The 14,913-nt window shown below is 48.0% G+C and overlaps 1 protein-coding gene across 1 annotated transcript; it reads right to left on the bottom strand.

The window, feature by feature from the left end:
• Positions 1–10,440: 10,440 nt before the first annotated feature.
• On the bottom strand, positions 10,441–11,001 carry LOC117024590 (annexin-2 receptor-like). The gene has a single exon (XM_033110012.1). The coding sequence runs from the start codon at positions 10,999–11,001 to the stop codon at positions 10,441–10,443; it is 561 nt and encodes a 186-aa protein (XP_032965903.1).
• Between the last annotated feature and the right edge of the window lie 3,912 nt (positions 11,002–14,913).

Consider the following 14,913-nt stretch of genomic DNA (forward strand, 5'->3'; position numbering starts at 1 on the left):
GACTCGGTGCTAGCTGCAATGCTGGGACAAAGCAGTGGCGTTAGGACCCCGAGGAATGACCACTGCTGCCACTTTGAGGGTGCCCATTCGGTGCAACTTCGGGCTTCTGTGTGTGTGGAACATAGAACAAAAGAAAACAGGAGAATTCAGAACTACTAATTAAAGAGCTGTGGGATCGCCAGCTGCGTGCAAAAGCGGGGTTCTATACTGAACAGTCCGGACAAGGAAACAAACAATGCTAGGAACCAGAAAGCGACTTAACAAAGAACCCGTGGACCCCGCCAACAAGAGGCATTCTCTTTGGTCCTAGGAGCAAAGTCCCAATACAGAAGCCGCTGAGTACGAGGTGCTGGCTAATGTCCTGATGAGAAACCCGGAAACAGCCGGCTCCGTGAAGTCGCCGGAGTGGAGGAGAGAACGGTGTGGCACACTTATGTAAACATTTTTCTTGACAGCGATATTTTCTCGCGGGCTCTGCGCCACAAGCGAAAGCGCTAACAAGAACAACGGGGACTCCGTGCCAGCCGTAATGCTGGGCCTATAAGACGCTTGATGCAAGGGAACGGGGTTCTGACCTGGAGAAACGACCAGTGCTGCCACCCAGAAAAACGCCCAGTGGGTGCAATTTCGGACTTAGGAAACAAATGACTAAACAAAAACAAAACAAGAGGACTCAGCGCTACTACCAAAAGAGCTAAGGGATCCCAGCTGCGTGCAAAGCACAGTTCCCGGACGCTGAAAAGAGGGAGCCAAATGCTTTAGTCTGAACCAGCCCCATTGGGAAGACACGAGGAAGGGTGGTGGTGGTGGGGAACTGCTTGTGCCTGTGCAGCCCACTAACGCCATGGAAGTGAGGAAGAGTGGAGATAGGGACCATATAAAATGGAGTCACTCTAACCAAGCTGCTAAAATGATTAACATTATGAAAGTTGGGGCATGAGGAAAGACTATTCTTGTTTTAACTAGCCTGGGAACTTAAATTTTTGAACTTTCCAGTCCTGTGTCAATACCTGGATATACATCTGGATACGTAGCGACACTCCAGATAACCTTCTCATTGTGCCCTGAAAGACTCACATATCCACACCACCTGATATCCACCTGACTTCCATTATCCAGACCACCGTGTATGACCAGAGCTCCTGGTGCCCATTTATGGAGCACCTGGCATCTGTCATATCCTGACTGCCTGATACCTGACTGAAAATTATCTAGGGCCAACCCTAGGCCTAACAATGCAGAGCTGATAATTCCCAAGAATGTACTTTTTACTATAAAAACTCAACTTTCCTTTCTTCTTTGGAGCACTTCTGGGATTTTGCCTCACTGTGCTTCCAGTTTGCAAGCTCTGATGCCCTTCAATAAATCTTTATCATTTATTTGTAGCAAAGCCTCCAGATACTCTTTTTTTGAGTTTGTTAGACAGTATCAAGCCTAGACTTAACACCTGAATTCACTGCAGTTTTGGACTTCTCCAGAAATGTAATCTTAATCAACCAGTCTGGAATTTTCTGATCCAGAAAACACCAATAAGGTCATCTGTCCTGTGGGCCCTCTGTATCCCCCATAGGAAAAAAAGAGGCAACTCTCATCATTCCCTCCTTCGAGAAAAGAAGATGTCCTGGCCTAGGTCTGAAAATAATCTTTTGCTAATAATTCCCCTGCCACACCCTTTTCCTATAAAAATCTTTCATTTGGTTCCCTCCCTTGGAGAGCCATTCTAGTTGCTAGATGGGGTACTGCCCAGTTCACAAGTTGTTTAAGAAAGCCAATTAGACCTCCAAATTTACTTGGTTGAATTTTGTTTAACAGTGGAAATGATCAAGTTGTGAGACATGACATTGACTTAGAAATTTAGAATCTCCATAATTCGGCTTCCACAGGTAGTCATTGTTTTTCACAAACAATGCACACTTCAAGCACACACCTGTATCATGTTTTTGAAACCCTTAATGAGTTAGAGGAAGAAAACAATCTTTTTCTTTATCATTCTTGAGTTGTCCAGCTGGGCAACCCTACCCTGTGAATTGGACTGGCCAAAGATAGATTAACCTGGCGAAATTTATGACAGAAACCTTAACCTGGACAGGAATCAGGAGAGTCTGTGGGAGGAGCTTTCACACCCTGTGTCTTTCAGAAAGCCCTACGGGAAGACTTATCACAGGAGAGGAAAATACAAGTTCCTAAGTTTAATTTCCCTCATTTTCTGCCCCATCCAAATCCTAAATTATTCTCTTGCCACTTCTCCTCCCACTGTATTATTCTCTGTTTAAGCCTTCACAACTATAATTTCACACCTTTTGTCATCCTTGCATTATTTTCCTCTCTGCTCTTGGGGAAAGAAGTTGGAGCACTGGCATTTAAATTACGGTTACCTGAGCTCCCTTTGCTTGCTTAAGATAGTATTTGTAGTTTACTACAATGCAGATTCAGCACCCCAGCCCCAGAGGTTCAGTCTGTCTGGGAAGGGTGAGACAGTTGCCTTTCTGATGGCCTACCACGTGATGCTAGTGTTGCAGTCTAAATGTTGAGTAATCCTAGTATTAAACTATGTAGGCCAGATCCTTTATTCTGTCATTCTTTTATATTCATTCCACTAATTTAAACACGTTTTCTTTCTTTGAATTAATTGCCTCATGGTTACCATGTCCAGACATACCTTTTCCACCTTTCAAATAACGTAATTGTTTCTTCTACATTTATCCCATGTAATCTTGAGAGAAGCTAAGCCAAATGCACCATTACAGCTACACTGATCAGCTTCTGCTCAACAGTTGCCTAGAATCAGAGTTCCTTCAATCTAAGAAGCCAATCATGGTCAAGATGTGTCATGAGTCTATATACACAGAGGGCAAAAAGGCTGGTTTTAAAACTATGTCGGGATGATAAGAATCCACTGATTTTAAGATATATACCTATTCCAAAGTTACAACATTGAGAAATGTCATCTTAGAATTCATCTTACAATTAACTAACTTGGGCTATATCTTTGTCCACTTCTTTATTTTCAACAATTAGGTCATTTTATCTGTTTACATTTTGAAAATAGCATAGAGCTTTAGAGCTGTACTTTTGTTAAGCAACTAATTGGATCGCATGTGTCTTTTCTCCTGGTCTTGAAGGAGTTCAGATCTAGCCACCCCCTAACGTACCGCTTTGGCATGCGGACCATTTTAAGCTGAAAGCAATCAAGACCCAGCAGATTGATGAAAATCTGTTACCTCTCCCTTAACTACCTAGAAGAAATTCCATAAAAGGCCTGGCTAAAAAAGAGAGGTATCACCACAGATAACTTTTCATCTGAGTCACCTGCCTCTATGGCAGGGCAACATGTAATGACCAAACAGCTGTTATTCTTATTGTCCTGTGAATTATCCAGCTCGCCCTTGAAGCCCAGGATCCTAACCCATTCCTCAGCTCAGGATGGCATATGAGCCTCAGTTGCCTGCGCTGCCCTTGAAAACCATTCAGAGAAACCACCTCCAGAAAAAGAAACAGAAAAGAGCACTGAGGGTGCGGGACTATGATTTCCGGTGTCACCTGGACACCAGTGCGTGTTGCTATCCCAAAAGCTGGACTGCTAGGACTAGGAAATCACTCTCACCGCTAAACAGGTGTTTGCTGCGCTAAAATGGCTTTCCCCGGGCTGGCGGGGTACCGGGATTTGTAGGTGAGTGAAATCAGAAGCCTAGCGCTACAGCAGAACTTGCCAAATCGAAACCGGCTGCCCTTAAGCAGCCTTGGCGCCAGCCACACACTGCGGGGTTCGGGGAGGCAGCCGGGCTGCGACCTAGAGACCACCTGGCCCGGCGCCACTACTGGTGCTGCATGGAACACCCGGCCAGCTCGGCTCTGTTGGAAACTACGTGTGAGAAAACGGCGGCTGCGAGCCCTCCGTCGCAGCCCTGACAGAGAAAAGGCAGAGGACACGCCACACGTAACGGTGACCGGACCCAGCGAGGGTGGGCACCGAGCAAAGGGCTGTTGTGGCCAAAGGCAAACATTTGTTTTGGCGCCTACAAGGGTGCTGCCGCCCAGAATCCAGGACACTGAGAAGTGAGCAGTGCTAACACCGAGAGAGATCGGAGTTCCAGGCGTGAAACTAAAGTCAAGTAAACTGTAGGCGCGGCGTGGAAATCCCCCTTGCTGACCAGATCTGCATTTCCCACGGAAGCATGACCAAATCTAGCTTATTTCAAAGAAAAGCAGAACTGAACTAATCTCTTGTAAATTTCTTGTAAATGACATAAACGAAACTTAAGCCATCTTCCAAAAATGGTATGAATAGTCACTTTTAACCAATCCCTTGCCTTCTGGAAGTCCCCGTTGCAGTACCCAATCATGTCAACGTCAAAGCGCTTCCTCATTTTCTCTATATAAGCTACCCTGCACTGCCAACCGTCTGAGCTTCTTAGGAGTTTTCAGTTTGAAGTCTGCCTCTGAGAACAGCTTGTTTCTCGCTCAACGAATTATCCGTTATGTGAGTCTCTCTGAATTTTCTTTCAACTGTTATGGTGGCCAGCAGCCTGATGGAAAGAAGACCCCTGATGAAGCCCGAAGCTGGTGAGCACCTGGTGCTGGTACCCACTGAGCCCACTGCACTCGCTGCTTTCCGCCAAGGACCGTGGAGTTCCACGGGAAAGCTCTGCTCCGAGCTCCACTCCCTTTCTGCTGAGCTCTCTGATTTTATGGAGCCATCACTGTGGACGCTTCATTGATAAGTGACCCTCTTCTAATGAAAACGAGGGCACCGTGGAATTGTATGTGTGTTGGAAGAGCTGTTGAAAAACAGGGTCCGTCAGAGTTTAAATGCCTTGGGAAATCTAAGGCAAAGACGGGTTCCACACGAACCAAAACTGCAGCGAAGATCTTGTGCCTTTTGGGAGAATGGGTGAGCTTTAGGGTAATTCAGAATTGTAGTGTTCATTTTGGGGAACCTTTAACTTACAGAAGATGGTCCACCTTAGAGGTGCCCTTAGAAAGAGAGGATTCAGAACCTTTGGGAGACAATAGAACGTGTTCTTTTTAAAAAGAAATCAAGTTGAATATTTTTCATTTTTGTTTCTATTGGGGAATAGTGGGGAACAGTTTGTTTTTCCAGGCCCCACTAGTTCCATGTCAAGTCGGTGTTTTCAATCTAGTTGTGGAGGGCGCAACTCACTGGCCCTTGTGGGAATGGGAATCCATCCGGAAAAGATGGGTTCCACCCGGGCTAAGACTGCAAGGACGATCTTGTGCCTTTGGGGAGAAAGGGTGAACTTTAGGGTAATTGGAATTCTAGTGTTACTTTGGGGAACCTTTAACTTGCAGAGGGTAGTCCACCTTAGGGGTGCTCTTAAAAACAGAGGATCCAGAACTTTTGGGAGACAATAGAAGGCGTTCTTTGATTGCTGTGAGGAAGCTTCTAAAAGACACAATACTCCAAAAATAGCTTCTCTAAAAGAATCCTTATGGTGCACAAACAAACAAAAAAACTTTTGTGGAAAGTTTCAGCCACCAGAGCAGGTAACCTTAGTGTATTCCATCTTCCTGAACCACAGTTTGGCTCCAGGTATTCTTTGAGTTTTGTATTACTGTCCCTGCTAAATGTAGCTAAAATGTTTAAATGAAAGCTATGATGATATCTCTGTATGCATATCTATCTACAAACGTGATGTTTTAAAAGAGCTGTATTTATTGACTTCAAGAAAAAGAAGCCCCTATAGAACTAAAGTATGTCCTAAACTTCGGAAACATGGAAACTAACCCGACTAACTTAGTCTCTTAAGTTCACATGATCTGGAATAATCTTCAATAAATAAAAACTAGTTTTGGGGGATGGGAGGTAAGGGTAAGGGGGATCAAATATATGGTGATGGAAGGAGAACTGACTCTGGGTGGTGAACACACAGTGGGATTTATAGATGATGTAATACATAATTGTACACCTGAAATCTATGTAATTTTACGAACAAATGTCACCCCAATAAATTTTTAAAAAAGAAAAAAACAGTTTAAGTTTTTCAGTTTAATGAAAAACAGTCATGTTTTCACAGTTGTCAATGTCAAATATAACCTCAACATACGTTTTTTTTCTACCTGGGTTTACTCATTCAATAAGAGCATGCTATCCCTATCTCACAGAATTTGTCAGAAATTTCTATCTTAAGATGATGGTTACCTGTTTAATGTCTAGCACAAGTAATTTAAAGGGATATAAGACAAAAATTTACACTAAGTTCAATTAAAGGATGGCTATTCATTGACTGTCTAGGTCATTTCCAAAGAAGTTAGTTGTGGGGACAAAGCTAGGAGTGCAGTTTCCAGGCTCCTGCCTTCACGTGGAAAGGTGCTCACTCGGGAGGTAAATGGCCCTCAACTGTGATTGGATGGCCATCAGCTGTAACCAGTGAGCCATTGGCCAGTAATATAACTGCCTTGGCTACGCTAGCAGCAAATGGGGGTTAGCCAGAAGATGGGGGCTGAGCTAGCAAGAACGGATTGCAGTTAGCACTGAGGATTACAGTTAGCAAGTGGGGTTGGTTGCCAGAGAGAAGTGGATGCCGGGTTGCGGATTGTGTGGCCTCTGCTTCCTGTGTCTCCAACCCAGGTGCCAGCGAGACTCCCCTATCTATGGCTCCGTGGGTGTTCCTTTTTGGCCTCACCAAATCCTGCGTTCTTACGTGGGGAGGGGGACCAGAGACCCCAATGACATATGGCACAGCGAGCAGGGTACAGTGCCAGCCAAAGCTCTCCGAAGGGCGAAGGGCGCTGGAGCAGTTTGTGCATATGAAAACTCAGTCTCAGGAAGACCTGGAGGAGAAGCTGTCTGAGATCTGACCCCTGTAGAGGGGTGGGAACCCGTGGACGGTTCTCGGACAAGCATGGGCCAGAGAAAGCAAAGGTCTTTGTGGCCCTGTGGGCTGGGAAGCGCTTGCTGAGCCCCTCACCCCCAGGTTGGGGAGGACTTGGAGCCCTTGCCCTGCGGAGAGGGCACACGTTGTGGGGCCAGCGCACAGCCCTGGTGAATGACTATGGACCATGGGGAATTGCCTTCCATCCCTAATTTAATAGACCGCTTGACTGCTTGGAAACATACCACCATGTAGTGGAACAGGCAGATGTGAACTTCCTGTCTCGCCCTGCTGCCAGCCAGACTGGTGCAGGAAGACCCCTTGTTGGGGTATAGGCAGGTGTTTTCTTCCTGTGTCTCAACCGGCCCCGTAAAGAATATGTGAGAACCCTGGCTTTGCACAGGAAGTCTGGCTGTGCCCAGAAAGACTGACAGTATCCTAAGAAACCGTGGTTGTGCCCTAAGAACCTTGGCTGTGCCCTGAGAACCCTGGCTGTGCCCAGAAAGACTGGTGATACCCAGAGAAACCGTGGCTCGTCCCAGGAAGTCTGGCAGTGCCCAGAAAGACTGATGGTATCCTGAGAATCCTGGCTATGCTCAGGAAGTCTGGCTGTGCCCACAAAGAATGGCAGTACCCTGAGAAGCCATGGCTGTGCCTAGGAGGTTGGCAGTTCCCAGAAAGACTGATAGTACCTTGAGAAACCCTGGCTGTGCCCTGAGAACCATAGCTGTGCCCTGGGAACCCTAGCTGTGCCCAGGAGGTCTGGCAGTGTCCAGAAAGACTGATGGTACCCTGAGAAACCCTAGCTGCGCCCTGAGAACGCTGGGTGTGTGCCTGGAAAGACTGGTGGTACCCTGAGAAACCCTGCCTGTGCCCAGGAAGTCTGGCTGTGCCCAGAAAGACTGGTGGTGTCCGTAGAAAACCCTGGCTGTGCCCAGGAAGTCTGGCAGTGCCCAGAAAGAGTGGCGATACCCTGAGAAACCCTGGCTGTAGCCAAGAACTCTGGCTGTGCCCAGAGAAAGTGGCAGTGCCCTGAGAGGCCCTGGCTGTGCCCGGGGAGACTGGTGGTACCCTAAGAAGTCCAGGTAGTCTGGCTGTGCCCAGAAAGACTGGTGGTGTGGAGAAACGCTGGCAATGCCCAGAGAGCCTGGCTGTGTCCAGGATATTGCATTCACCTCCAGGCTCCTCGCATAGGGCCCCTTGTGGAAGATGCTTGTCACTTAGATTGTGAGGTGAGACCCTGTAGGTGTGGAGTGTGGGGACAGAGCAGGAGTGCAGTTTCCAGGCTCTTGCCCTCACGTGAAAAGGTGCTGGCTCAGGTAGTAAATGGCCATCAGCTGTGATTGGATAGCCATCAGCTGTGGCTAGTTGGCTGTCAGCTTTAACTAGTGAGCCATTGGCCACTAATACAACTACTGTGGGTCTGCTAGCAGCAAATGGGGGCTAGCAAGAAGATGGTGACTGAGCCTGCAAGAGCATATTACAGTTAGCATGTGAGGTTGGTTGGCATAGAAGTGGAATGAGGGTTGCGGATTGTGTGGCTCCTGCTTCCTGTATCTCCAACCTAGGTGCCAGTGAGACTATAGTGGTATGACTCCCCTATCTATGGCTCTGTGGGTGTTCCTTTATGGCCTCACCACGTTCTGCGTTCTTATGTGGGGAGTGGGAGCTGACAACTCGCAGTACACCCTGCATGACACTAGTGTACTACAGTATTATGCTAAACATAAATTTAAGTTGATCTGTTTTGTATTCTTAATTTTTTACACAGGACAAAGGTATTTAGGTTTACTGGCAAACATGTCTTTTTCCAAATTAAAAACAATTATACTATGAAAAGCATATGTCTGAAAATGATACGTTTTTATAATTTGTACTGTAAGTGTGCTAATAATTTTTTTCATAAATGTGCTAATCTAATAGAGGATGCTAATATATGACAGGTCACAATTGCCTGCTTCCTAGTTTTCACTAGAAAGTAAAGGGTACTAATAGGTAATGTTTATAATCAAAATCTAAACATAAATTACTGGAAAGAAGATCGAGGGGAAGCAACTTTGTATAGGACATATGGGGAAGGATAAATGCAATGTGATTTTATGTGAAGAGTTCAGATGTACAGTGTATGTTTCAGTTACAGAAAAAAGAGTAATTTCCCCTTAAAATAAAATGGCTATTCCAGAGACAGAAAAAGACAGAAACTAAATGGCTATGTAAACATGCAAGAGTCTTGGGGTGGGAAGATTTACGTTGTGGAGTCAAAGATAGCCATAATTGAATAGTTGTATTTATAAAGGTTTTAAAACAAAAATGAACACAAGAATGTATATATACGAAACTAGAGTTTAATTTTCTCTGCTAAAATCAAAAAACTTCTTAGATGATTGGTCTGCTCTTTATAAAAGATTGTAAAAGTGTTTCCTTTACCTTTACTGTAATCTTGCTAGAAACCAAGATGCTGTCTTATGAAAATATTCTTGTGCTTCACATTGTTTTTACCAGGGAATACTAAAATAAACGGAGTCTTTTCAATAGTAACTTTCTGTATTTGCCTTTGAAATCAGAAAAACATCCTGATTGATGAAAGAAAGGAGAGATGCGGCCATAAATATGCCCGCCCAAGCCACGGGGAGCCGCCCAGTCTATTATACTAGAGAAGGCGCCGGAGAGAGAGCTGGCTGGTGCTCTTCATCCAAGCCCCGCTGACAACACGCTGACACTGAGCTGATCCCAGAACCTGGCCCTTCTCCAGCCCTAACTGGACGGCTGAGAAGCAGCCTGTTTGGAGGAGTGAACGGTGTCGCCATAGAGAAAACGCCGGGGGCTGAATGCAAACGTAGTTCTGTGGCTCCTATAGAGTCTACTCCGCGCAACAGGCAGAAGTGCTAACAACGGGAACGTGCTCGGTGCCAGCCACGGTGCTGGGACTGCGAGACCCGTCTGGGGAAACCAGCGGTACAAGGACCCAGTCAGTACAGGAGAACGGAGGGGTGCTGCCATTGAGAGCTGGGACTTGACCCCCACTGCTAACGAAAGTGATGAGAAATCGGCGGTTTCAGTGCAACGAGAGCTGTTGCCCTGGAAAATGATACACGCGGCGCCACAGATACCAGGACTGTGAGAAACCACCCACCCCAAGTGCGACCAAGAAAACTCGTGTTCAACCAAAGGTTTGGTCGTGTTTCAAAACGCTGGCGGAAAGGCGGAGAAACGCCCCCCCCCCCCCCCCCCCCCCCCCCCGCTTTGCACCAGTCAGAGACACACCCACACAACGTGGTCCCCAGCACTTCAAAATACCGGGATCCAGCAAGTGCCGGCAAGAAGCAGCTGGCCTGCTGCCCAGAGCAACATCCGGCTGGCAAAAGTAGCCCTGGACAAGCGCCAGGAGAGGCAACATCACGATATATTTTGGTTTCCTGGGCTCGTGGGCGAACGAGGAAACCGCAAGTCAAGCGTCCAGAGCTGCAAGGAGAAACGTGAGGAATGAGAGAATCAAAAACCGACCAGGCACACTCAACGGACGTCTTAACGTATTTTTATTCGGTAAGTTAGGATCCATTTCCCGTGGAAAGTTCCCCAAAGGCTCCCGCTGCCATCTCAGGGCTCTTTAGCTCCAAGGACTGTCCCACAGCAGCCGCATCAAGGTGTAGACAGCCCGACGAATCCACTGCAGGCAGCCTGAGAAAACCCTGCGCAGGCTCCACCAAGCGGCGACTGGATGTCGGCGGCGCTGTGACGCGGGCGCGCGGTCACAAGTCTCGGTGTCCTGCGAGCTGACTGCGGCGTCGGGCGTCTGGGCCTCGGGAAGGTGCTGGAACGTGGTTCCGTCTGCGCTCTCCGTCTCCCCTGCGGGTGTTCCTGGCGTCGTCTGTGTCGCCGGAGGCCAGAGGCCGGGACTGGGCCGGGCAGGGCTTGCTTCCAAGGTGCTCTGGGCTCCGGTTAAGAGTCTGAACCGCTGATAGACCGACGGCATCAGCCAAGGAGGACTGGAAAGCAGTCTCCCATCGTAATAACCGCGGTGACATGACGACTCGCCCAGTACGGGGTAGAGGGAGAGCGGCCACGGCCCAGAATCCTCGGAGCTTCGGATAGAGAGAGGCTGCGGTCTTGGCTCCTCGTCAGCGGAATCCCACGCCTCCTTCACAGCGTCGAGGAAATGCTGCTCCATCGTGGAGACCTCGGACCAGGACACAGGCGTTCGCGCCGGGGCAAGAGGCAAAGTCTGCAGCAGTACCAGCAGCCCGGGTATTTATGCTCTCCCGGCTCGTGGGCGGATGCACGCCAGAGATCGCATACCGACTAATTTAAACCGGAGTTACCTATCACGAACGACTTCAAAACGGTGCTACCAGCGACAAATTCAAGGAAATCAGTAGACGCAGGGAAATACGAAAACTGCACAGAGCATACATCGCCCAACCACCATTCCGATGGAAAAACGTAGCAGGAGGAAAACACACCGAAAAGGAATGGAGCCGTAAGCAAACTGGACAGAGAACTTACTCTACAAGGAATAGAGCACGACTACCGGGGCACACACCGTCAGGACACCGTGGTTCTAAGAGAAAATGAAGCGCAGACACTGTCTTCTCCGGGTCTGCGCCGTTGGCGACAAGGCTGAAGAAAAAAACGGGAAAATGAGCGATGCGGAGACCGTCAGCACACAGTGGATCTTTGAGAAGTCAACCTGCACCCATTGCCCTCTAGGCTCTGCTGTGCTGGGGACATCGCTGAAGACAAAACGGATGATTACCCATCTCTGCACACCTAACGGAGGAATTACCCAACTCTGCACAAAAAACGGAGAAATTACCCATTTTTGCACACACACCCCAAAAGAAAAAAAGAAAAAAAAGAAAGAAAACCGGAGGAATTAGCAGTGCACGGCGAGGAATCGATAGGTGTCCAAGAAATCAACGTGCATCCAAAACCCTCTCCTGTTCTGCGCTGCCCACGACGTCGGGAAGACAAAACGGAGAAATTAACAGCACACAGAGAGAAAACCTGTGTCTCCATGAAATCATCGTGCATCCACAGCCCTTTCTGCCTCTGCGCTGCTATCGACATCGCTAAACACAAAACGGAGAAATTACCGGAGAAATTACCATCGCTGAACACAAAAGGAGAAATTAGCGGCTCACCTGGCCGGGGAACGACCTGGGCTTTGTGATATCGACCTGCAGCCAATGCCCTCTCTGGCTCTGCGCTGATTTGAGACACCATTTAAGACAAAACGGAGAAATCACCCTTTGCTGAATTAAAAAAAAAAAGAGCAATCCCCCCTCGCTGACGCCAAAAAAGGAGCATTCACCCGTCGCTGAAGTCAAAACGAAGCAATCAACCATTGCTGCACACAAACCCTGGAAATTACCAGCGCACACACGGCGAGTAATTGATGGCTCTTTAAGAAATAAACATGCATCCATTGCCCGCCTCTGTGCTGCCAGCGAAACCGATGAAGACAAAACGGAACAATCACGCCTCGCTGAAGACAAAACAGAGCAATCACCTCTCGCTGAAGCCAAAACGGAGAAATCACCCCTCGCTGCGGAGTAAACAGAGCGGTCACCCCTCACTGAAGAAAAAACGGAGCAATCACCTCGCGATAAAGCCCAAACGGAGCAATACCTCCTCGCTATACCATAAATGGAGCAATCACCCATCGCTGAAGCCATGTCGTAGAAATCACCCTTCGCTGAAGCCAAATCGCAGCTATCACCGCTCGCTGAAGACGAAACGCAGCAATTACCCCTCACTGAAGCGATAACGGAGCAATCACTCATGGCTGCCCACAGAACGATGAAATTACCGGTGCACAAACGGCGGGGAATCGATGAGTCTCCAAGAAATCAACGTGCTTCCATTGCCCTGTCCAACTCAGCGCTGATACTGACATCGCTGGAGCCAGAACCGAGCAATCCCACCGGCTGAAGCCAAAAGGGTGCAAGTACTTCTGGCTGAAGCCGAATCGAAGAAAGCACCCCTCGCTGCAGAGTAAACGGAGCAATCACCCCTCGCTGAAGTCAAAACAGAGCATCAGCCCTGGCTGAATTGCAAAAGGAGCAATCCGGGGCGGCCGGATGGCTTAGTTGGTTAGAGGGCGAGCTCCGAGCAACAGGGTTGCGGGTTTGACTTCCACATGGGCGGGTGAGCTGCGCACCCCCGCAACTAAGATTGAAGGACAACTTTACTTGGAGCTGATGGGTCCTGGGGAAAACACAGTGCTCCCCAATAAAGTCCTGGAAATACACACTGTTCCCCTTCCCCGATAAAATCTTTTTTTTAAAAAAATGTATCTCATTGCTTTAATTTGCATTTCATTGATTTTAATTAGTAGGGACCTGAATCACTGCTCCCCTTCTGTCCCAGGCCCACCGCTGAGGCTTCTAATCCTGACTCCACCCATCTCAAATCAATACCACTGACGGAGAATAAGGAGACAAGTTTTAATCGGTGTATACAATTTCAAAAAGACAGTAATCATGACAACTCTGTAGACCTAAAAGAAAATTTCCTCAGCATATAATTTATTACTCGGAGAGTTTTATTCAAGAGAGAAAAAACGAAATAAAGAATGTTCTCCGTCACAGAAACCTCAAGGCTCCTAGGCACGCAGGGCGTTCTCACAGCCAAGTCCCCGCGCAGGCAGAGGGACCCACGGGGGTGTCTCGGGCTCCGTCCAGGACATCGGTTGAAGGGAGCAGCGCTGAAGGCCAGGCTAAGGCTGGGGTTCCTTTCTGGGTTCCACCCTATTTTAAGCCTCAGTTTTCAGCAGCTTCTTGGGGTGGTCTGGGCTCCTGGCGGCCACCTCCCCAGGAGGTGTCTGTCCACCTCCGCTGGCATCCCCTGGTTGGTGCATGCGCCATTGGTCTGGGCCGTCTGTCATATCGGCCTCTTCTTGAGGTGACCGTCGCTCCATCTCGGTTTCAGCCGTTGGGTCCTGGACATACGGGTCTCGACGGCGTTTCTGGCCCCTCTCAGCTCTGGGAACATCTCCGTGCCAGGTGCAAGCATGGCGCAGCAGCCCACAGGCGCCGTAGCTCCGTTCCCCGGAGAAGTGACCCGTTTCGCAGGAGTGGCGGCTCAGCGCAGGGAAGTTGTCCATGGCCCAGGCCCAGGCCTGTTCTCGGTTCAGGCCCGGTGGCATGGTGGGCTCTGGACATGGCCTCATCCAAGACAGGTCTTCCAAGGTTGCTGGATGGGCTTCCATAGCTTCAGCCTCCTGAGCGGCCTCAGACGTGTAGCCTAGTCTAGAAGTAGCGAGCGAATGATTCCATCGGGTACAGAGTGTGCCTTTTATACTGTCTCTGCCAGAAAGGACTTTGGGAAGCAGAGGCGGGTAATGCATCGCTGGTGCTCATTTGCATTGCAAATTGCCTCAGAGCCTGATAGGATTAAGGAGAATTTTCCAGCATTCCGGAAGTACCAATTGAAAGCCTGAGGGGATTCCCTGATTGAATTAAGGGGGGAGGGATAAGAAGGTAGGTTGGGGGTGGTGGGTTAGGGGTGGGGAAGGTACAGTTCCTGGCTATTTCCATTCACTGAAAAAGCCTCTCTACTTGTCAGGCACATCTAGGGAAATAACACTTCTCATAAGTATTTTCTTTGCATATCACAAGATTGTCTGGTTTTAGAGAAGAGACTTCAAGAGATTAGATCCTTGCAATAGTATTAATACAAAGCTAGTTCATGCTGGAGTTGAACAGAGATTCCAGGCCTTAACTCAGGTATACCAGGAAAGGAAATGAGTAAAGGAGTAATTAGGTAGGAGTGAGGAAAAGAGAGTCCCGTGCCTTACTTAAAATTGTAATTTTCTATTTTTATCTACATTAGATTATGTGGATCAAAGGGAGACTTCAAATATGCTATGCTTTTCATACCAGTGGCAAATACATTGAGTTAATGCCACATTTCCTGTGTATTTTTGCAGAACCCCATCTTGTTTTATGTAAATATGTGCATTCTGTTATTAGTGACTCCATTTACTTCCATTGAAATTCTTCCCAACGAATTTATTTTTTGTGTGTGTTTTTGTATCAGTTTTGTATTATGTAACATTCTTTTGTGTGCATATATCTTC

Source organism: Rhinolophus ferrumequinum, chromosome 7, assembly GCF_004115265.2.
Source record: "Rhinolophus ferrumequinum isolate MPI-CBG mRhiFer1 chromosome 7, mRhiFer1_v1.p, whole genome shotgun sequence".
Taxonomy (NCBI): Eukaryota; Metazoa; Chordata; class Mammalia; order Chiroptera; family Rhinolophidae; genus Rhinolophus; species Rhinolophus ferrumequinum.

Coding starts and splice junctions, on each gene's coding strand:
- LOC117024590 (XM_033110012.1), bottom strand. CDS start 11,001: ATGGAGCAGCATTTCCTCGACGCTGTGAAGGAGGCGTGGGATTCCGCT.